This window comes from Musca autumnalis, unplaced genomic scaffold (genome assembly GCF_047663935.1).
Source record: "Musca autumnalis isolate F117 unplaced genomic scaffold, ASM4766393v1 scaffold_1, whole genome shotgun sequence".
NCBI lineage: Eukaryota > Metazoa > Arthropoda > Insecta > Diptera > Muscidae > Musca > Musca autumnalis.
Genome location: NW_027411644.1, coordinates 66,134,661 through 66,159,314, shown reverse-complemented (window position 1 = coordinate 66,159,314; position 24,654 = coordinate 66,134,661). Strand labels below are relative to the sequence as shown.

Sequence of the window (24,654 nt, the reverse complement as noted above, 5' to 3'; positions counted from 1 at the left end):
GTGGATAAGGTTTAAATATTATCCATGATATTTGGATATGGTTTAAATGTTATGCATGGTTTTTGGATATGTGCGAAATGTTTTCCATGGCATTTGGATAAGGTTTAAATCTTACCCGTGGTATCTCGATATGGTTTAATGTTATCCATGGTATTTGGATAAGGTTTAAACGGTATTTAGATAAGTTTTAAATGTTATCCACGGTATTTGGATAGGGTTTAAATGTTATCTATGATATGTGGATAAGTTTCAAATGTTATCCATGATATTTGGATAAGCTTTAAATTTTATCCAGGTTTAAATCTTATCCGTGGTATTTGGATAATGTTTAAATGTTATCCACGCTATAGGGATAAGGTTGTATTTAGATAAGGTTTAAATGTTATCCACGGTATTTGGATAGGGTTTAAATGTTCTCTATGATATGTGGACAAGTTTTAAATGTTATCCATGATATTTGGATAAAGTTTAAATGGTATCCACGGTATTTAGATAAGGTTTAAATGTTATCCACGGTATTTGGATAGGGTCTAAATCTTATCCATGATATGTGGATAAGGTTTAAATGTTATCCATGATATTTGGATATGGTTTAAATGTTATGCATGGTTTTTGGATATGTGCGAAATGTTTTCCATGGCATTTGGATATGGTTTAAATCTTATCCGTGGTATTTGGATATGGTTTAATGTTATCCATGATGTTTGGATAAGGTTTAAATGTTTTCCATGGTATTTAGATAAGGTTTAAATTTTATCCATGGTATTTGGATAAGTCTTAAATGTTATCCATGATATTTGGATAAGTTTTAAATGTTATCCATGATATTTGGATAAGGTTTAAATGTTATCCACGCTATAGGGATAAGGTTGTATTTAGATAAGGTTTAAATGTTATACATGATGTTTGGATAAGTTTTTAATGTTATCCATGATATTTGGATAAGTTTTAAATGTTATCCATGATATTTGGATAAGGTTTAAATTTTATCCATGGTATTTGGATAAGTCTTAAATGTTATCCACGGTATTTGGATAGGGTTTAAATGTTATCTATGATATGTGGATAAGTTTTAAATGTTATCCATGATATTTGGATAAGCGTTAAATTTTATCCATGGATTTGGATAAGGTTCAAATGTTATCCATCGTGTTTGGACAAGTTTTAAATGTTATCCATGATATTCGGATAAGGTTTAAATGTTATCCATGATATTTGAATAAGGATTAAATGTTATCCATGGTATTTGGATAAGTTCTAAACGTTAGACATCGAATTTGGAAAAGTTTTAAATGTTATCCATGATGTTTGGATAAGGTTTAAATGGTATCCACGGTATTTAGATAAGGTTTGAATGTTATCCACGGTATTTGGATAGGGTTTAAATGTTATCTATGATATGTGGATAAGTTTTAAATGTTATCCATGATATTTGGATATGGTTTAAATGTTATGCATGGTTTTTGGATATGTGCGAAATATTTTCTGCGGCATTTGGATAAGGTTTAAATCTTATCCGTGGTATTTGGATATGGTTTAATGTTATCCATGGTATTTGGATAAGGTTTAAATGTTATCCATGATATTTGGATAAGGATTAAATGTTATCCATGATATTTGGATAAAATATAAATGTTATCCATGGTATTTGGATAAGTTCTAAATGTTAGCCATCGAATTTGGAAAAGTTTTAAATGTTATCCATGATGTTTGGATAAAGTTTAAATGGTATCCACGGTATTTAGATAAGGTTTAAATGTTATCCACGGTATTTCGATAGGGTTTAAATGTTATCTTTGATATGTGGATAAGTTTTAAATGTTATACATGATATTTGGATAAGCGTTAAATTTTATCCATGGATTTGGATAAGGTTCAAATGTTATCCATCGTGTTTGGACAAGTTTTAAATGCTATCCTTGATATTTGGATAAGTTTTAAATGTTATCCATTATATTTGGATAAGGTTTAAATGTTATCCATGATATTTGGATAAGGATTAAATGTTATCCATGGTATTTGGATAAAATATAAATGTTATCCATGGTATTTGGATAAGTTCTAAATGTTAGCCATCGAATTTGGAAAAGTTTTAAATGTTATCCATGATGTTTGGATAAAGTTTAAATGGTATCCACGGTATTTAGATAAGGTTTAAATGTTATCCACGGTATTTGGATAGGGTTTAAATGTTATCTTTGATATGTGGATAAGTTTTAAATGTTATACATGATATTTGGATAAGCGTTAAATTTTATCCATGGATTTGGATAAGGTTCAAATGTTATCCATCGTGTTTGGACAAGTTTTAAATGCTATCCTTGATATTTGGATAAGTTTTAAATGTTATCCATTATATTTGGATAAGGTTTAAATGTTATCCATGATATTTGGATAAGGATTAAATGTTATCCATGGTATTTGGATAAAATATAAATGTTATCCATGATATTTGAATAAGGATTAAATGTTATCCATGGTATTTGGATAAGTTCTAAATGTTAGACATCGAATTTGGAAAAGTTTTAAATGTTATCCATGATGTTTGGATAAGGTTTAAATGGTATCCACGGTATTTAGATAAGGTTTGAATGTTATCCACGGTATTTGGATAGGGTTTAAATGTTATCTATGATATGTGGATAAGTTTTAAATGTTATCCATGATATTTGGATATGGTTTAAATGTTATGCATGGTTTTTGGATATGTGCGAAATATTTTCTGCGGCATTTGGATAAGGTTTAAATCTTATCCGTGGTATTTGGATATGGTTTAATGTTATCCATGGTATTTGGATAAGGTTTAAATGTTATCCATGATATTTGGATAAGGTTTAAATGTTATCCATGATATTTGGATAAGGATTAAATGTTATCCATGGTATTTGGATAAAATATAAATGTTATCCATTGAATTTGGAAAAGTTTTAAATGTTATCCATGATATTTGGATAAGGTTTAAATGTTATCCATGATATTTGGATAAGGTTTAAATGTTATCAATGATATTTGGATAAGGTTTAAATGTTATTCATGATATTTGGATAAAGTTTAAATGTTATTCATGATACTGGGATAAGGATTAAATGTTATCCATGGTATTTGGAAATAATATAAATGTTATCCATGGATTTGGATAAGGTTTAAATGTTATCCATCGTATTTGGACATGTTTTAAATGTTATCAATGATATTTGGATAAGGTTTAAATGTTATCCATGATATTTGGATAAAGTTTAAATGTTATTCATGATATTTGGATAAGGATTAAATGTTATCCATGGTATTTGGGTAAAATATAAATGTTATCCATGATATTTGGATACGTTTTAAATGATAGCCATGGCATTTGGATAAGGTTTAAATGTTATCCATGATATTTGGATAAGGATTAAATGTTATGCATGGTTTTTGGATATGTGCGAAATTTTTTCCTTGGCATTTGGATAAGGTTTAAATGTTATCCGCGCTATAGAGATAAGGTTGTAATGTTATCCATGGTATTTAGATAAGGTTGTAATGCTATCCATGGTATTTGGATAAGGTTGTAATGTTATCCATGGTATTTAAATAAATTCTAAATGTTATCCATGGTATATGGATAAACTTTAAATGTTGTCAATGGGTTTGGATAAAGTTTAAATGTTGTCCATGGTATTTGAATAAACTTTAAATGTTATCCATGGTATTTGGATAAGCTTTAAATGTTATCCATGGTATATGGATAAATTTTAAATGTTATCAATGGATTTGGATAAGGTTTAAATGTTATCCGTGGTAATTGGATAAAGTTTAATTGCTATCCGTGGTAATTGGATAAGGTTTAAATGTTGTCCATGGTAATTGGATAAAGTTTAAATGTTATCCATGGTATTTGGATAAGCTTTAAATGTTATCCTCCTTATTTGGATAATGTCTAAATATCATCCATGTCATTTGCATAAGGTTTAAATGTATGTCTCCCCTATTAATTTCACATTTAATTCGAAATCTAGATTGTTGGCAACTAACAGCTCGTTTCCCATATCACGTTTTGTGTTGTGTTGCGATTATTGTTGTAGGAAATCTGACTATTAAACATAATCTTTGCTGCTGCTGCTGCTGTTGCGACTAATGAATAAAATTCATTGAAACTATTTATCCAATTAGTGACCTGAATGGAAACACAAGAACGAGCGTTGATGATAATGACAAACAACAACAACAATAATAATCTGGAGACTATGGTGTCGTTGTCATTGCAACAAAATAAATGCTCATCAGCTTTAATAGAAACTTGAGACGCTTGGCGTTATAGAGCAAAAAAGTGGAAGAAAGCTGGCACTGCAAATATAGAACTTGCATTACAATTTAATTGTAATGCATAAGAGGTAAACCTACGTTTAGTTCTAGAGAAAGTTATTTTCCAGGAAATGGAAGAAAATTTGATGTTCCATAAAACATAGGAATTTAAATAATATTGTGTTCCTATAATGAACATATACCTGATTCCAATTTCTTTACTTTTTTGCAATTACGTTTCAGACACATTTCTCCCTCCAACCAGACATCTTAGAATCTTCTAACAACAAAAGTTTTGTTTTTTTGCAAACCCCTTTTCTTCCTTCCTTCCGTCCTTTTCTGCATATAATCACACTCACACAAAAGAAGAAATTAAAATTGTATTTCTCCAGCAATTATTAACAGCCATTCCTGCACATAACCTGGCTAAGAAGCAAAAAAAACCGCTTCACATACTACAACATCTCGATGACGTTAAGCACTGCATCTCTTTTCAGTCAACCAACCAACCAACCATCCAGCCAGCAAGGCAGTCAGTAATCAACAGCAGAAAAAACATAAATCCTCAAATAACTTTTCAGCCATTGGCAAGCTCCCCACCACCAGCACACAAACACACACAATAGCCAACAACAACAATCATCATTATTTTACATTGTGTAGCGTGTATGGATGGATTATGATGCAGCTAATGAGGTCCTCGAAATGTAGGAAAAACATCGGCCAGGTTGTTAAGGCCTTTTTTTGGGGGAGGAATGAAATGAAAAAAACCTTAAACATTACAAATTGACAAGAATAATTTTTAAATGAGATTTAATTGTTATCCTTGGTATTTGGATAAAGCTTAAATGTTATCCATAGTGTATGGATAAGGTTTTAATGTTATCCGCAGTATTTGGATAAGGTTTCTAATGTTATCCATGGTATTTGGGGAAGATTTAAACGTTATCCGCAGTATTTGGATAAGATTTAAATGTTATCCGCAGTGTTTGGATAAGGTTTAAATGTTATCCATGCTACTTGAATAAGGTTTAAATGTTATCCATTGTGTTTGGATAGGCTTTAAATCTTATCCGGGGTATGCGGATAAGGTTTAAAGGTTATCCGTAGTGTTTGGATAAGGTTTAAATGTTATCCATGCTACTTGAATAATGTTTAAATGTTATCCATTGTGTTTGGATACGCTTTAAATGTTATCCGCGGTATGTGGATAAGGTTTAAATGTTATCCGTGATATCTGGATGAGTTTTAAATGTTATCCTTGGCATTTGGATAAAGTCAACATGTTATCCCAGTATTCGGATAAAGTTTAAATGTTATCCATGGTATTTGGATAAAGTTTAAATTTTATCCAATGTACTTGGATAAGGTTTGAATGTTATCCAATGTACTTGGATATGTTTTATATGTTATCCAAGCTACTTGGATATGTTTATACGTTATCCATTGTATTTGGATAAGGTTTAAATATTATCCAATGTACGTGGATAATGTTTAAATGTTATCCAAGGCATCTGTATAAGGTTTAAATACTATTCAAGATACTTGGATAAAGTTTAAATGTTATCCGTTGCATTTGTATAAGTTGTTAAGGCCTTTTTTGGGAGAGGAATGAAATGAAAATAACCTTAAACAAATTTTTAAATGAGATTTAATTGTTATCCTTGGTATTTGGATAACGCTTAAATGTTATCCATAGTGTATGGATAAGGTTTAAATGTTATCCACAGTATCTGGATAAGGTTTTAATGTTTTCCATGGTATTTGGAGAAGATTTAAACTTTATCCGTAGAATTTGGATAAGGTTTAAATGATTTCCGTGGAATGTGGCTAAGTTTTACATGTTATCCACGGCCTTGCGAAAAGGTTTTTATCCAGGGAATTTGGAGTAGGTGTAGACATTGTTTATGGAATTTGGACATGATTTTAAATGATATCCATGGCATTTGGACAAGCTTTAAATATTATCCGGGGTATGTGGATAAGGTTTAAGTATTATCCACGGTATTTGGAAAAGGTTGAAACGTTATCAAGGGTATTTCGAGTAGGTGCAGACGTTATTCATGGAATTTGCATAAGCTCTAAATGTTATCCGGGGTATGTGGATAAGGTTTAAATGTTATCCATAGTACTTGGATACGGTTTAAATGTTATCCTTGGCATTTGGAGAAAATTTAAATGTTATCCGTAGTGTTTGGATAAAGTTTAAATGTTATTCGTGGTATTTGGATAAGGTTTGAATGTTATCCAAGGTACGTGGATACGGTTTATATGTTATCCAAGCTACTAGGATAAGGTTTAAATGTTATCCAACGCACTTGGATAAAGTTTAAATTTATCCAAAGTATTTGGATAAGGTTTATATGTTATACATAGTATTTGGATAAGGTTTAAATGTTATATAATGTACGTGGATAATGTTTAAATGTTATCCAAGATATTTGTACAAGGTTTAAATACCAGTCAAGGTACTTGGATAAAGTTTAAATGTTATCCGTGGTATTTGTATAACCTTGAAATGTTATTCAATTCACTTGGATAAGGTTTAAATGTTATCCAAGGTACTTGTACTAGGTTTAAATACTATCCGAGGTGCATGGACAAGGTTTAAATGTTATACATTGTATTTGGATAAGCTAAAAATGTTGTCCAATGCATCTGGATAAGGTTTAAATATCAACCATGGTATTTGGATAAGGTTTCCATGTTATTGGATATGGTTTTAATGTAATTCAAATTGTTTGGATAAGGGCTCAATGTTATCCGTAGTATTAGAAAAGGCTTTATATATCGTGCTCATTATTTGGATGAGGTTTTAATTTAATCATATTGGAATTTAATCAAAGGTGAATGTATATGGGAAACGTCTCAATGTCATCCACATTACTTGGATTGGTTTAGATTATTGCGACTTTTCTATACGAAAACTTGTCTCTCATTCGACAACTTTTCTATACGAAAACTTGCCTCTCATTCGAAAACTTTTCTATACGAAAACTTGTCTCTCATTCGACAACTTTTCCATACGAAAACTTGTCTCTCATTCGACAACTTTTCTATACGAAAACTTGTCTCTCATTCGACAACTTTTCTATACGAAAACTTGCCTCTCATTCGAAAACTTTTCTATACGAAAACTTGTCTCTCATTCGACAACTTTTCTATACGAAAACTTGTCTCTCATTCGACAACTTTTCTATACGAAAACTTGTCTCTCATTCGACAACTTTTCTATACGAAAACTTGCCTCTCATTCGAAAACTTTTCTATACGAAAACTTGTCTCTCATTCGACAACTTTTCTATATGAAAATTTGTCTCTCATTCGACAACTTTTCTCTACGAAAATTTGTCTCTCATTCGACAACTTTTCTATACTAAAATTTGTCTCGTATTCGACAACTTTTCTATACGAAAATTTGGCTCTCATTCGACAACTTTTCTATACGAAAATTTGGCTGTCATTCGACAACTTTTCTATACAAAAATTTGTCTCTCGTTCGACAACTTTTCTATACTAAAACTTAACTCTCATTCGACAACTTTTCAATACTAAAACTTGAGTCTCATTCGAGAACTTTTCTATACGAAAACTTGTCTCTCATTCGACAACTTTTCTATACAAAAACTTGTCTCTCATTCGATAACTTTTCTCTACGAAAACTTGTCTCTCATTCGACAACTTTTCTATACGAAAACTTGCCTCTCATTCGAAAACTTTTCTATACGAAAACTTGTCTCTCATTCGACAACTTTTCTATACGAAAACTTGTCTCTCATTCGACAACTTTTCTATACGAAAACTTGTCTCTCATTCGACAACTTTTCTATACGAAAACTTGCCTCTCATTCGAAAACTTTTCTATACGAAAACTTGTCTCTCATTCGACAACTTTTCTATATGAAAATTTGTCTCTCATTCGACAACTTTTCTCTACGAAAATTTGTCTCTCATTCGACAACTTTTCTATACTAAAATTTGTCTCGTATTCGACAACTTTTCTATACGAAAATTTGGCTCTCATTCGACAACTTTTCTATACGAAAATTTGGCTGTCATTCGACAACTTTTCTATACAAAAATTTGTCTCTCGTTCGACAACTTTTCTATACTAAAACTTAACTCTCATTCGACAACTTTTCAATACTAAAACTTGAGTCTCATTCGAGAACTTTTCTATACGAAAATTTGTCTCTCATTCGACATTTTTTCTATACGAAAACTTGTCTCTCATTCGACAACTTTTCTATACGAAAACTTGTCTCTCATTCGACAACTTTTCTAAACGAAAACTTGTCTCTCATTCGACAATTTTTCTAAACGAAAACTTGTCTCTCATTCGACAATTTTTCTATACGAAAATTTGTGTCTCATTCGACAACTTTTCTATACGAAAACTTGTCTCTCATTCGACAACTTTTCTATACGAAAACTTGTTTCTCATTCGACAACTTTTCTATACGAAAACTTGCCTCTCATTCGAAAACTTTTCTATACGAAAACTTGTCTCTCATTCGACAACTTTTCTATACGAAAACTTGTCTCTCATACGACAACTTTTCTATACGAAAACTTGTCTCTCATTCGAACAACTTTTCTATACGAAAACTTGTCTCTCATTCGACAACTTTTCTATACGAAAACTTGTCTCTCATTCGACAACTTTTCTATACGAAAACTTGTCTCTCATTCGACAATTTTTCTATACGAAAACTTGTCTCTCATTCGACAACATTTCTATACGAAAATTTGTCTCTCATTCGACAACTTCTATACGAACATTTTTCTCTCATTCCACAACTTTTCTATACGAAAATTTGTCTCTCATTGACAACTTTTCTATACGAAAATTTGTCTCTCTTTTCTATACGAAAATTTGTGTCTCATTCGACAACTTCTCTATACGAAAACTTTTCTCTCATTCGACAACTTTTCTATAAGAAAACTTGTCTTCTAATCAACAACATTTCTATGGGAAAACTTGTCTCTCATTTGCGTCGAATTTTCTATAAAAAATCTTGTCCCTAATTCGCCAATTTTTCTATAAGATTTTTTTCGATGATAAAACCTGTTCTTAATTGCTTCCTTTAAAATGAAATTTCAGATAAAATCCTTAAAAAAGTAACAAAATTCCTCTTTTTCCAAAAAATCAAATATACGCCTTGAGTATACCAGAGAGCAAAATGTTTTTTTTTTCCTTTTTTGCTCCAGCTTGTGACAACAAAATCTAATTATATATTCCTTTTTGGATAAAACCCCTTCCCGCCTTAGGTTACTTCCACCCTGTAACACATGTAGACATGTGTGTGTATGAATGTACGACCGTAAGTGGTGCTAAAAAAGTTCATGTACATCAAGTATTTTCTTTCATTGTGTCTCTACTGTGTTCTGTTCTTTTTACTAATCTGTGGCAGCAGCAGGCGAGCGGGTGGGTGGTAAGGCAAATGAAAAATCTTTCATTCAACCACCACCTTTTTTACAAATTCCACCTTCTCATTCCACCTCCCTCACCCAACACTCTTGTTCCTGTAATTTCTCATTCCTCTACTCTTTACAAAAAGAAAAGCAAACAAACAAAAAAAGTCCTTAACATCAACTAACGACTTATAACGACGACGATGATGATGGTGATGCTGCAGCCTGCCTGCCCTGCCACTGCTTCCTACAACAAAGTTTATGTATGCAAAAAAAAAAAAAGAAAAAGGCGGCAAAAAAAAGCGTAAGCAAAGAGGGAAAATTATTTTTCTATGTACAGGCAACTTTTTCTTATATCAAGAAAATTATTTGAGAAACTTTTTTATTCATAACGATGAACGACGGACGACGAATATGGATGGCAGGCAGCAGCGCAAAAAAGGAGGAAGTCCTTTTTGCATCTCATTACTTTGTTAGTGTGAGCGAGGGCGGGCAGCAAGAGGGGGGTTGACTGCTTGCTACACACATCAAAGCCAGCAGCAAGGTGCAAGGTGGCAAGCGTAAATGAGTGTTGTTTATTGTGGGTGTTGAGTGGTTCTCACTCTCCCCACACACATGAAACCAATTTAACTCACAGCAGCAGCAGCATGCATGCCCCATCAGGAGAGAAACCCCAACACAACATAACAGAACAAAACATACACAGAGAGCCAGAGAATTAAATGGTTTGTTTTTATTTTGCATGGTGAGATGCTCTCTCGTTCCTTCAAATGGATGCTGTGCAAAAATGCAACCCTGTATACTCTGTGGGGGCTAATTACAAACAGCAGAGTTGTATTCTACACGGATGTGTGGATATGCAGAATGACAACAGCGGCCCGCAGTTATGTTAACCCAGCCGTTACAGGTACGTCGTCAAGTACGCATGTTTGCCAGTGTAATGTAACGTACACATTGGAGCATTGGGGAAAATGTAATTACAATTTTAATTTCAACACTCTCTGAACAACAGAAAAAACAAAAACCCCACAACCAGACGCCGCCGTCGCAATGGCAGCGCCGGCAGCAGCAGCAGCAATGAGTTGTTATTAATCAACACAACAACTAAAAAAGTCTCTCATTTATAAATGAGAACTCAAACAAATGAAAGAAAATTACTCATTTAGTTGGTGTGTGTTTGGTTGGTTGGTTGGTTGGTAGGTGATGAGTAGAGAAGGGAAGAAGAATACAGCAATAACAACAATGCAAACAACAAACAAGTATGTACTCACAATTATAATTGGAGGTTAATTAAAAATGTCTCATTGGATAATAAATCGCAACGAAAGCTGATTTCTTTTTCTCCGTAAAGGAATTTTTTGTTTACACTTTCCATAACGCGCAAATAAGGAGAAAAAAGAAGAAACTAATTAGCATTTGCTTCCATTTTTTAAATGGAAAATTTGTTGGATTCATTTTTCTAATTAGAATTTATTCTGCACGTCTATATGTCTAGTTTCCTGTTTCCTTTCCGTAAAAATTTAAAAAAGTGCCAAATTTCTAATCAATAGGAACTTTGTTGTAGGTTTTTATTTCAAATAAATTTGGTAAATTTGAATTAAATAGTTTTGAATACTAAATTGGAAAAACGAGGAAAATCATAAAACTAATAAATCCATTTGATGAATATTAACTCAGCTCTGTAGGTGTATCCTTTTCAGAGACCTTGTTTTTGGATTGGTAAAAAAATAATAAAAAAAAAAACAAGGAAATTACTATGTTGAGGTTTAGAGTTGTAATGGCATGATTTTCAAGATCTCCGACTCAATACTATAGCTTTCAAATTCGATAAGTTTTTCAAAAGAGTACTCATTCCATACTCAGTTTCCTGTAACCAAACTGGCCTATCTGCAAGTTTTCTAAACGAAAACAGGCCTACCGGCAAGTTTCCTAGACGAAAACTGGTCTTTCGACAAGTTTTCTAGACGTAAACTGGTCTTTCGACAAGTTTTCTAGACGAAAACTGGTCTTTCGGCAAGTTTTCTAGACGAAAACTGGTCTTTCGGCAAGTTTTCTAGACGAAAACTGGTCTTTCGGCAAGTTTTCTAGACGAAAACTGGTCTTTCGACAAGTTTTCTAGACGAAAACTGGTCTTTCGACAAGTTTTCTAGACGAAAACTGGTCTTTCGACAAGTTTTCTAGACGAAAACTGGTCTTTCGACAAGTTTTCTAGACGAAAACTGGTCTTTCGACAAGTTTTCTAGACGAAAACTGGTCTTTCGACAAGTTTTCTAGACGAAAACTGGTCTTTCGACAAGTTTTCTAGACGAAAACTGGTCTTTCGACAAGTTTTCTAGACGAAAACTGGTCTTTCGACAAGTTTTCTAGACGAAAACTGGTCTTTCGACAAGTTTTCTAGACGAAAACTGGTCTTTCGACAAGTTTTCTAGACGAAAACTGGTCTTTCGACAAGTTTTCTAGACGAAAACTGGTCTTTCGACAAGTTTTCTAGACGAAAACTGGTCTTTCGACAAGTTTTCTAGACGAAAACTGGTCTTTCGACAAGTTTTCTAGACGAAAACTGGTCTTTCGACAAGTTTTCTAGACGAAAACTGGTCTTTCGACAAGTTTTCTAGACGAAAACTGGTCTTTCGACAAGTTTTCTAGACGAAAACTGGTCTTTCGACAAGTTTTCTAGACGAAAACTGGTCTTTCGACAAGTTTTCTAGACGAAAACTGGTCTTTCGACAAGTTTTCTACACGAAAACTGGTCTTTCGACAAGTTTTCTAGACGAAAACTGGTCTTTCGACAAGTTTTCTAGACGAAAACTGGTCTTTCGACAAGTTTTCTAGACGAAAACTGGTCTTTCGACAAGTTTTCTAGACGAAAACTGGTCTTTCGACAAGTTTTCTAGACGAAAACTGGTCTTTCGACAAGTTTTCTAGACGAAAACTGGTCTTTCGACAAGTTTTCTGGACGAAAACTGGTCTTTCGACAAGTTTTCTGGACGAAAACTGGTCTTTCGACAAGTTTTCTAGACGAAAACTGGTCTTTCGACAAGTTTTCTAGACGAAAACTGGTCTTTCGACAAGTTTTCTAGACGAAAACTGGTCTTTCGACAAGTTTTCTAGACGAAAACTGGTCTTTCGACAAGTTTTCTAGACGAAAACTGGTCTTTCGACAAGTTTTCTAGACGAAAACTGGTCTTTCGACAAGTTTTCTAGACGAAAACTGGTATTTCGACAAGTTTCCTAAGCGGAAACTGGTCTTTTGACAAGTTTTCTATACGAAAACTGGTCTAACGATAAGTTTTCTAGACGAAAACTGGTCTTTCGACAAGTTTTCTATGGGAAAACTTGCCCTTCGACAAGTTTTCTATATACGAAAACTGGTCTTTCGACAAGTTTTTTAGACGAAAACTGCTCTTTCGACAAGTTTTCTAGACGAAAACTGCTCTTTCGACAAGTTTTCTAGACGAAAACTGGTCTTTCAGCAAGTTTTCTATACGAAAACTGGTCTTTCAACAAGCTTTCTATACGAAAACTGGTCTTTCAACAAGTTTTCCATAGGAAACCTGGACTTTCGACTAGTTTTCCATAGGAAACCAAGACTTTCGACTAGTTTTCCCATAGGAAAACTGACCTTTCGGAGGGCAAGTGTTTCTATAGAAAACTTGACGAAGAGCAAGTTTCTCTATAGAAGCGCAAGTTTTTCTATAGAAAACTTGTCATCGGCCAAGGTTTTGTAAAGAAAACTTGTCGAAGCGCAAGTTTTTATATGGAAAACTTGTGGAAGGTCAAGTTTTTGTATAGAAAACTTGTCGAAGGGCAAGTTTTTGTATAGAAAACTGGTCGAAAACCATGTTTTTCTATAGAAAACTGGTCGAAAAACTATTTTTTCTTTATAGAAAATTGGTCGAAAATCAAGCTTCTCTATAGAAAACTTGTCGAAATCACGTTTCTCTATAGAAAACATGTCGAAAACCAATTTTCTCTATAGAAAACATGACGAAAAGTTTCTCTATAGAAGACTTGTCGAAAACCAAGTTTCTCTACAGCAGAATTGTCGAAAACGAAGAGTCGCTATAGAAAACTCTTTGAAAATCGAGTTTTTCTATAAAAAACTGGTCGAAAACCAAGTTTTTCTATAGAAAATTGGTCGAAAACCATGTTTTTCTATAGAAAACTGGTCGAAAAACATGTTTTTCTATAGAAATCTGGTCGATAATCTATTTTTTCACTATAGAAAACTGGTCGAAAATCAAGTTTTTGTATAGAAGACTTGTCGAAACCAAATTTCTCTAAAGAAAACATGTTGATAATAAAGTTTCTCTATAGAAAACTTGTCGGAAGCCAAGTTTTTCTATAGAAAACTGGTCGAAAGCCATGTTTTGCTGTATAAACTTGTCGTAAGCTAAGTTTTCGTATAGGTTTTCTATAGAAAACTTGTCGATAGGCGATGTTTTCTATAGAAAACTTGTCGAAAGGTGAGGTTTTCTATAGAAAACTTGTCGAAAGGCGAGGTTTTCTATAGAAAACTTGTTGAAAGGCGAGGTTTTCTATAGAAAACTTGTCGAAAGGCGTGGTTTTCTGTAGAAAACTTGTCGAAAGGCGTGGTTTTCTGTAGAAAACTTGTCGAAAGGCGTGGTTTTCTGTAGGAAACTTGTCGAAAGGCGTGGTTTTCTGTAGAAAACTTGTCGAAAGGCGTGGTTTTCTGTAGAAAACTTGTCGAAAGGCGTGGTTTTCTGTAGAAAACTTGTCGAAAGACGTGGTTTTCTGTAGAAAAATTGTCGAAAGGCGTGGTTTTCTGTAGAAAAATTGTCGAAAGGCGTGGTTTTCTGTAGGAAACTTGTAGAAAGGCGTGGTTTTCTGTAGAAAACTTGTCGAAAGGCGTGGTTTTCTGTAGAAAACTTGTCGAAAGACGTGGTTTTCTGTAGAAAAATTGTCAAAAGGCGTGGTTTTCTGTAGAAAAATTGTCGAAAGGCGTGGTTTTCTGTAGAAAAATTGTCGAAAGGCGTGGTTTTCTGTAGAAAAATTGTCGAAAGGCGTGGTTTTCTGTAGAAAATTTGTCGAAAGCCAGGTTTTTCTACTGTCGAGAAAACTCTCTGTATAAAACTCGTCGAAAATCTACATTTTCTATAGAAAACTCGTCTAAAGGCTAGGGTTTTTACAGAAAACTCGTCGAAAGCCAGGTTTTTGTATAGAAAACTTGTCGAAGGGCAAGTTTTCCCATAGAAAACTTGTCGAAGTGCAAGTTTTCCCATAGAAAACTTGTCGAAGTGCAAGTTTTCCCATAGAAAACTTGTCAAAGGGAAAGTTTTTCCATAGAAAACTTGTCGAAGGGCAAGTCTTCCCATAGAAAACTTGTCGAAGGGCAAGTCTTCCCATAGAAAACTTGTCAAACGGAAAGTTTTTCCATAGAAAACTTGTCGAACGGCAAATTTTTCTATAGCAAACTTATCGAGAGGCTTTTATTTTTTGAAACTAATGACGGAGATCTTGAAAACTCTTCTTAAAATTATGTTTTTTTTTGTTTGTATAAAAATTTTGCTTCACATATTTACCTCACCATCCCAGCGGGCCCGCTTTCTCAACGATTCACCTAGATCCTCATTGGAACGTTCATAATCCTTGGTAACAGCCATGCCATCGTTGGGTAGATGATGTACCCCCTTGAGGATTTGTTGACCTGCCCAATTTTTACCGGCACAGCTAATGATCCATACCTTGGTGGGATCACCCACAATCAAGCTGAATTTGGCATCATTATCACCATAACGCGTTATCAATTCCAAGATGCAATCGAAAGCATCATCCGCGGTTTCCGAAGAGGCCAAAGCCAAACGGATCACATCATAGACCGTAACATCGCCCTTGATTTCATTGGCCCAGGTTATGGCAATGCTGACGCTACGTTCATTGGAGCCACAATCACCACCCCAAACACCGGGACTGGGCTTCTGCAAGACCACTCTTAAAGGGGTGGTGCAGTCGGGCAATAAATGCCTCTATAAAAACATAAATAAACAACAACAAATACATTAATAATGAGGTAATGCAGATTCTATTTTTGTTGTTTTTTTTTTTTTCAATTCACTCAGAATAAACAAAACTAACCATCCATCCATCCATTCTTGATTTGTAAACACAAACAATAACAACAACAACAAATAATAAAGGAAAACAACATCACACACACTTTCGTTCGTTCTACTACTACTCACCTTGCCCTCCAGAGATTCCGATGGTTCATAGTAGGCCACCTCTTGGGCCACACCCACAAGGCTAGGATTTTCCGAATTACGCCCAATGATGACAGAATCCGATGCCGTGTTTGGTGGCATAGCCACAAAACAATTTCCTTGAGTACTATCACTCATTTTCCCAATCACTTCCGTCTATGTAGACACGACCACCGCCGAATATTCCAGACACCAATAATCCACAAAGAAATTTGTCTTTCTTTTTTCTTCCAATTAGTGGCCGAAAAAGTAGTTAATAATTCTCGCCCAAAAATAATTGATTTTTTTATTTCTTCTTTTGTTGTTTTTGTCTTTAGTTGAAGTTAGTCAGAGCCAGAGCCAGCTAGCAGCGGTAACTTACTACTGTGCTAACGTATTGGATGCCAGCCAGAGCCAACGTCAATGTACTGTACGCAACAAAGAGCCCGAATTAGAAACAGAGGAGAAACCTCCACACACACACAGACACACGCGCGGACACAGAGAGACACCAACCAACTCCGGTTTAAACTACAATAAGAAAAAATTAAAAAAAAAAATCATTTTTACTTTAATTCACACCATTTGCCACTTTGTTTTATTTTTCAATTAACTCTCTCTTTATTTGTTTTTATTGTTTCTTTTTCTTGATCAGATTTTGTTTTATTAACCCTTTTTTCACTTATTTTTGATGTGTTAATTTTTTAATTACCTTCGCGATTTTCGTTCGGATATTTTAATTGTGTACCTATAAGACTTTTTGTTTCTATATTCCAATAAGAACTGAAGAACTAACTACGAAATGAATGAGGGTGGAAAGCCAGCAACCGAACGCTGCCTACTGCTCCGCCGCGCTGCTGCTGTTTGTAATTGCAAATTGTTGTTGTTGTGTGGTTCTGGTTGCGGGGGGTGGTGGCAAGCTTGTGTACTGCGCGGCGCGGGTAATTAGGGTTTTTTCTTCATTCGTCGTTCGTTTATTTTTTTAGGCAAAAGAGAAGATTAGCATGCATACTCTCTCGAGTTGTTGAGATTTAGTCGTCTACCCGACCAACAAACAACGGTTATGCAAAGTTTTTCATTTAGCGGTTTTTGGTATGAATGGAGAAACAAACATTTAATTCCTTCTCTTGTTTTGTTTATTTTTTCTTTAATTTTAATTATTTTAATAATTAATTCAACCCTTTGTTTTTTGATTTCATTGAGGTGGTTGTTAAAAATCGTATTTAATTACTTATTTTGTCTTCGACTAGACACCACTAACTACTAACTTTGCATGTACTCTGGTAACACTGTTAATTAACACCTTCGAGTGAGAAGAGATGTTATGCTCTCTCGTTCTCACTGTGTTTTGCCACTAATCACTCATAAACAATGTTGTCAATGCAGCAATGTTATTTTTGTTTTGTGATTTTAGCGGTTTTTGATTAAAAGGTCGGAACAAATTGAATACCCTACCAGCTGACGGAAAAAATCTGAAATTTTTTTTAAATTGTAAGTTTTTTCTAAGTAGACGGCCTTCGGCCGGGGATTTAAGACTTTCTCCTATGGATGGACAGGAGCCAATTTAGGGCACGAAAACCACATTATTTTTTAATTTAATTTTTTTTTTTCTTACTTTAACAAGGGAATTTTCGGAATTTAAGAGGCCCAATCTCGGGAAGTATGGACTTCCCCCCAACAAACTTTATATTTTTGTAATCAGGACGTAAAGATCTATCAGTGGTAAACATTTCAGATTTCAGATAAGCGATCAAATTAAGAGGTCTTAATAAAACACAGGAAATTCCTCCCAATCGCCTTAAAGGCCAGAACAGAATCAATCGTCGCTTGCTTCCCCAAATGTCAAATTATAAACGAATGCCAGAGCCTCTTTTCAAATCCGCATGCGTTCCCACGGCAGCGGGTTCTTTCGTACCGGATTGACCCGGAACAACACAAAACCAATGTTCCGGCCAGCGGCTGTCACCTGAGTGTGTACATGTTTGTATTTGTTTCGTTTTTCTGTATTGGGAGCAGAATATCCCGGAATGCCTGCTCCGAATTCTATTGGTCCGAGCCGGGACGGAGGAAAACCCAGGACCAATATATCTGTGCTCAGTTTGTCACATCCGCATCTTTACCCACATCCAACCTTCGGTGAGATGCAATAGATGTCAGGAGTGGGTGCATCTAAGGGGTTGCTCTGGACTCGTCCACGTGAGGGACTACGACAGGGACTATGTTGCTGCATGCTGCGTGAACACAGTCCCCAGTGAGTCGTCGTCGGATTACGAGACTCCCTCGTCGTCTGATTACGAAACTCCCCCGCAGTCCCCTCGACAACAACCGCACACGCAGCCTTTAACACCAGCCGTTGTTGTCCCAATTCCCGAAAATGCAGCCTTTTTGCAATTGAATTGCAATGGACTCCGAGGTAAGATCTAGGAGATAGTAGATTTTATGAGTCGGAAGAACATCAAGGTCGTGGCGGTGCAGGAAACCAAGCTGAACAACAACCACAGCTTAGAGCATTGTGATGGTTACAATGTTTTGAGGAAAGATCGCACCAGAAGTGGAGGTGGGGGATTGGCTTTCCTATTGCACCAGTCTGTCCAATACAGACCTATCTCGCTTGAGCCTGTCTCTAATGACCCGTACATGGAATGTATGGGGGTAGCAGTCAGGTGTGGAGCTGCCGAGATAGAGTTGCTGAATGTATACATCCCGCCGAGAAATAGCTGTATCCCTGATTATAGTCCTGACATTAGCCCGCTCTTGCAAGGTCATAATCGTCTGGTCCTGGGGGATTTTAATGCGCATCATGAGATGTGGCATTCGGCCCTCGGAAACGACCAGAGAGGTACAGCGCTGGCTGAGCAGATTGATAGCTCTACGTTTTGCACGGTCAATGAGGAGGCCCCTACCAGAATTAGAGGAGAATGTCACAGTTCGCCTGACATAACCATCGTGTCACCTGGTCTGACAAATGACGTTACCTGGCAACCCGTCATTTCCCTTGGATCAGACCATCTCCCCATAATTGTCTCCATTAGCAGACCACCCGACTTCATCACCTCTGAACGCCGCACATTCGTTAATCATAAGAAAGCTGATTGGCCGAGTTTCAGAGAGTTCGCCAATCACCGGTTCAGAGAACTGCCCAATCCTTTTGATGTTCGGGTAGCGGAAAGGACGTTCCGAGATATCATCACTGCTGCAGCCGCTCGCCATATCCCTGCTGATCGAATACCCGAAGTAAGACCAGACTTCCCAGCAGAGGCGACGGGATTAGCAAATGCGTGATGAGCTTCGTCGAGCACAACCCCAAAGACCCCAGAGTCGGGGAGCTGACACTGGAAGTTAACAGGCTGGTCGGCGAGCTTAAGCGGAACAAATGGTTAAATCATCTGAAGAGCTGCAACATTGGAGCCGGTATAGGTGAATTGTGGGCAACGGTTAAGTCACTCTCGAACCCTGGAAGAAGGGAAGATAGGACCTCAGTCACGTTTGACGATGTTACGTTGACTGACCCGAAGAGGTGCGCAAGTAATTTCAATCGACAGTTTGTCGAGCATCCCGAGAGGTACAGGGCGAAGAGAAGAGTATTACGTCGCATCAGATCTCTTCCTGCCGAGGATGAACCACCACAATTTACAATGGATGATGTTGCCAATGCCATCAGGAACGCTAAATCATCCAAAGCGTTGGGCCCTGATGGAATCTCCATGGTAATGTTGAAGCAGCTGGATGAGCCGGGAGTCGAGTATCTCACCAAAGTCTTCAACTTGTCGCTAGCCACCCTCGTTGTTCCCGAAGTCTGGAAAATGGGCAGGGTGGTCCCACTACGGAAGCCAGGCAAGGATGCCAGTAAAAGTGAATCGTACAGACCGATTTCGCTTTTGTCGGCCGTAGCAAAGACACTTGAGGCCTTGCTCCACCCCAGTATCAGAAATAGCTATCAAGTTGCATGGATTCCGTAAGCACAGCCATTACCACATATATCTGTAAAGGACTCAACCAGAGACGGCCGTGCGATAGAACAGTGATGGTGGCGCTTGACTTATCAAAAGCCTTTGATACAGTCAGGCACTCCACGCTGTTTGAGGACATTGAGCAGACAACCCTCCGGCCAAGCTTGAAACGTTGGATAGTCAACTATATGTGTGGACGCCAGTCGTACGTGGAATTCAGGAATAAGAAGTCCGAACCCCGTAGAGTGAAACAGGGATTTCCCCAAGGTGGGGTGATATATCCGGAACTGTTTAACCTCTACCTCTCCTGTATTCCACCCCCTCCAGACGGCATTGAGATCGTGACGTATGCGGATGATTGCACGATCCTGGCGTCGGGTACCTATCCTGATGACATCTGTGAGAGACTGAACAACTATTTAACCGATCTTACCACCTTTTTCCATTCGAGGAATATGCAGATTTCCGCCACAAAATCTACAGCCACTCTGTTCACCACATGGACAGCGCAGTTTGGACGTGAGTTGAATGTCGTGGTCGACGGTAGCAGAATTCCGACCACAAACTGCCCTAAAATTTTAGGGGTCACATTCGACACTACATTAAGGTCGTGCGCACACGCCACAGCTATCTGCGACAAGTTAAAAAGTAGGAACAAGGTCCTCAAGTCCCTGGCCGGCAGCACTTGGGGTGCAGATAAAGAAACATTGTTGGCCACGTATAACGCGATAGGTCGGTCTGTGGTAAGCTATTCGGCTCCAGTCTGGTCCCCGAGATTGTGTGATTCGAACTGGAAAAAGATTCAAACTTGCCAGAATGCCGCCCTGAGAACAGCGACAGGGTGCCTCCTCAAATCTTCAGTGGACCATCTACATGAGGAGGCAAAAATTCTTCCTGTAAAGCAACACAATGAGATGCTTTCGTTGCAGTACCTGCTTGGATGTTATCGTGTGAGCCATCCCAATCACCATCTTGTGGGTAGGCCCGACCCATTCAGGGAGATCAGGAAGGATATCCATGCTCTAGAGGGAGAGGTCCAACGATACAGGAGAGAACCCCTAGATCAACAAGCATATCAAGCAGGATTGAATAGCATTCACACGGACGCAGTTGCCAAGGCCTTAAGCAATTATAGTGTGAATAAAGTACTCGGAGTACATCCTCCATCTATCGCAGCTGAGGAGCGTCAGCTGCCACGACAAACCAGAGTAGTTTTGGCTCAACTACGCTCGGGATATTGCAGTCGCCTAAATTCGTATTGGGCGGAAATCAATCGCGCCGTGCAAGACATATGCCCAGTATGCGGCATGGGCCCGCACGACACACAACAACTTTTTAACTGCCCCGCCAAACCTACCCATCTAACTCCAGTGGATCTGTGGCTACATCCCATGGAAGCAGCCACTTTCCTGGAACTGGAGATGGACCCAGAGCCAGATTGAACAGAGGAACGAACATATAAACATAACAAAAACACTGTTATAACAACAACAACAACGATTCATTCTGTTCTGGCCTTAACGGCCTAGGCACATTAGCAGCCTCGTCGCCTGTTTTCTTTTTTGCCTTCCTTCAATTCTGACATAATAAAAATAAAAGAATAAAGAAGAAAAGGGCAACCTAGTTCGAAGTTAGGTTTCACAGGAATTTTTCTCTTATTTTTAATATGTCAGAAATAAAGCAAGGCAAGTAAGCCAAGCGACTCGCCGGCTGGCTTTCTTGTCTTGCTTCATTTTTGACATAAAACAAGTAAAAAAAGTATTAGTCGGCTTTGCCGACAGAGATATACCCTCCGCCTATGTGAATTGAAACTTTCATCTGCGGACAGATCAAATGTATTTAGGGTGTTTTCAGAATTTTGTGGCCCTTTTTGGTCATTTGAACTTGCCGACAAAAATGTGGATTAGGATTAAAGTTTAAAAGTGTTGCGGAGGAGGTACCTAAAGGAATGTACCGACATAGTCCAATATGGAAGTGGATCTTATTTTGAGAGTCATATTTTTTTGATAGATATCCCGCCCACTAGTCATTTCAGTGGGTCATCGTATGACTTTGGGACCAGTACGCCAGGAAGCATGGACTTGTCCACAGAAAACATAATGTGGCTGTTAACAGGACCACAGCGAATAGCATCGATATACATTTCCAAAGGATCTTCGAACAAACCCTAAACTGCATTTAGACGCACATTTTGAACTTTTGTGAGGGAGGTACCCTAAGGAGAAGACCGATATGAGCCATTTTAGAAGTTAAACTAAATTTGGACAAAATATTAGGAGATCTAAAGTTTGGACCAAATTATTTGCCCAGTTCAAAAGGTATCGTGCATACCATTTTAGTGAGATTTTCTAAATATTGGAAGAAGTACCGGAAGTTGTGGACCGGAATTGTCCATCTTCGAACTGAAACAATGTTTGGACAAAATATGACGAAGGCCAAATTTTGGACCAAATAAGTTGATCAGTTGGAGATATATCGTGCCCTCAAGAAGTATGGACTTGCCCCTGAAAAAACTGTTAACGTGGTAATTGAGGCAGCGAATGCAAGTTGCTTCTAGAGCAATCAAAGTGATTCGAGAGCAGGTCATAAAATGAACTTGTCCGAAATTTTGTGTGGGAGGTACCCTAAGGAGTGGACAAATATAGTCCATATTCGAACCTGATCTATATCTGGTAGATATATTAGGATGTGTAAAGTATGGACGAAATCGGTCACTCCCTTCAATAGTTAACGTGCACACAATTAGTCCGATCTTTTGTGGGAGAGGTACCTGAAGGAGTGGACCAATATGGCTTATCTTTGAACTTAAACTAACAAACAAAATATTACGAAGGCCAAATTTTGGACCGTATCGGCAGATACGAGAGACATCTTGCGCTCCAACCACTACACATGGTGTCATAGGGTTTTTTCCACCTTTCAGACTATTTTTTCAGGGAGTATAAACTTGCCCCTGATGAAACTTATACCGTCGTACGGGGGGCAATGAATATAAGCTTTTGCAACAAAAATCAAAGCGATTTGAGATCAGGTCCTAAGCTGAACTTTTCGAAATGTTGTGTGGGAGTACCCGAAGGAGCGGGCCGATTGAGTGCATATTGAAACCCCATGTAAGTGTGGTAGAGATTTCACGATGTGCAAAGTATGGACCAAATCGGTGACGCCCTTCAAGAGTTATCGTGCGCACAAATTTTCCGAACATTTTCGAATTTTTGTGGGGGAGGTACCGGAAGGAGTGGACCGGTATAACCCATCTTCGAACTTAAACTAAGTTTGGACAAAATATTACGAAAGTCAAATTTTGGACCGTATCGGTTGATCCGTTCGAGAGATATCGTACGCTCCAGCCAGCCCGACGGACGGACATGGCTAAATCAACTCCAGATTGTCTGAGCGTGATGAGCTTCGTCATGCCAATTCCAGAGACCTCATTTCTGACATAACATAAAATAAAAGAATAAAGAAGGCCGAGCCACTTTCGAATTAGGTTGCCCTTTTCTTCTTTATTATTTTATTTTTGTTATGTCAAAAATGAAGAAGGAAAGCAGGACAATCAGGCGAAGCAGCTTATGTACCCAGGCCTTCAGAGTCAGGTAGCTGATACTGGAAGTTAACAAGTTGGTCGGTGAGCATAAGCGGAACAAGTTGTTAAATAATTTGAAAATTGAACATTGGAACCGGAATAGGTGAATTGTGGACATTAACCGGTGCTATCGAACCTTGGAAAGGAGTAAGATAGGACCTCAGTCACGTTTGCGCCAGTTATTTAAATCGAAAGTTTGTCGATCGCCCCAGGAGTGACAGGGAGAAGAGTAGAGTACTACGCCGCATTAGATCTCTTCATGTCGAGGATGAACCACCACAATTTACAATGGATCATGTTGCGAGTGTCATCAGAAACGCTAAAGCATCCAAAGAGTTGGGCCCTGGTGGAATCTCTATGGTAATGCTGAAACAGCTGAATGTGCCGTGAGTCGAATATCTCACTAAAATTCTCAACCTATCGCTAGCCACCCACATTATGTCCGAAGTCCGGAAAATTGGGAAAGTGCTGCCGCTACTAAAGCCAGGCAAGGATGCCAACAAAAGTGAATAGTACAGACCAATTTCGCTTATATCGGCCGTAGCAAGGAACCTACATGCTTTATCGATCTCTCGACCCCTCCATACGGCATTGAGATCGTAACAATAGCGGATAATTGGACAATCTTTGCGTCAAGTACCTTCCCTGATGTCATTTATGAAAGGCTGAACTCCTTTGACAGATCTTACCACTTTTTTCCATCCGAGGAATATTAAAATAGCCGCCACTAAATATAGGGCCACTCTATTCAACGCATGTACGTCGGAGGTGAGAACAGAGTTGGATGTAATGGTCGATGGTAGTAGAATTCCGACCAACAATAATCCCAAAATTCTAGGGGTTACATTCGACAGCATGTTCATGTCGTCCACGCCTGTCGCAGATAGCTGAGGTGTAGGAACAAGGTCCTTAAGTCCCTAACCGACAGCACTTGAGGTGCAGATAAAGAAACCTTGTTGACCACATATAACGCGGTAGGTCGGTCTGTGGTAAGCTCTGGCACCCATAGCATAGTGCTTGAATTGAAAAATATTCAAACAATTAGAATGCCGCCCTGAGAGCTGCAACAGTGTACCTCTTCGGAGAACACCCCCCATATATCGTAGCTGAACAGCGTCAGCCACGTCAAACCAGAGTAGTTTGGGCTCAACTCGGGATGGTGCAGCCTTCTGAATTCCTATAGGGCAAGAGAAACAGCCACATTTCTATAACTGGAATGAATATT

General features: G+C 37.4%; 1 protein-coding gene across 3 annotated transcripts in view; it reads right to left on the bottom strand.

The window, feature by feature from the left end:
* Positions 1 to 24,654, bottom strand: part of LOC141400588 (secernin-2) — a 32,840-nt gene that overhangs the window by 5,259 nt on the left and 2,927 nt on the right. For 2 of the 3 annotated variants that reach the window (XM_073979873.1, XM_073979863.1), the window contains 2 exons: positions 15,900 to 16,427; positions 15,240 to 15,683 (listed from right to left, as the gene is read on the bottom strand). In XM_073979873.1, coding sequence (XP_073835974.1) covers positions 15,240 to 15,683; positions 15,900 to 16,055 — 600 coding nt within the window. In that variant the 5' untranslated portion in view covers positions 16,056 to 16,427. Of the gene's footprint in view, positions 1 to 15,239; positions 15,684 to 15,899; positions 16,428 to 16,608; positions 17,188 to 24,654 lie in introns of those variants that run through there. The other variant, XM_073979856.1, reaches the window with a different exon arrangement.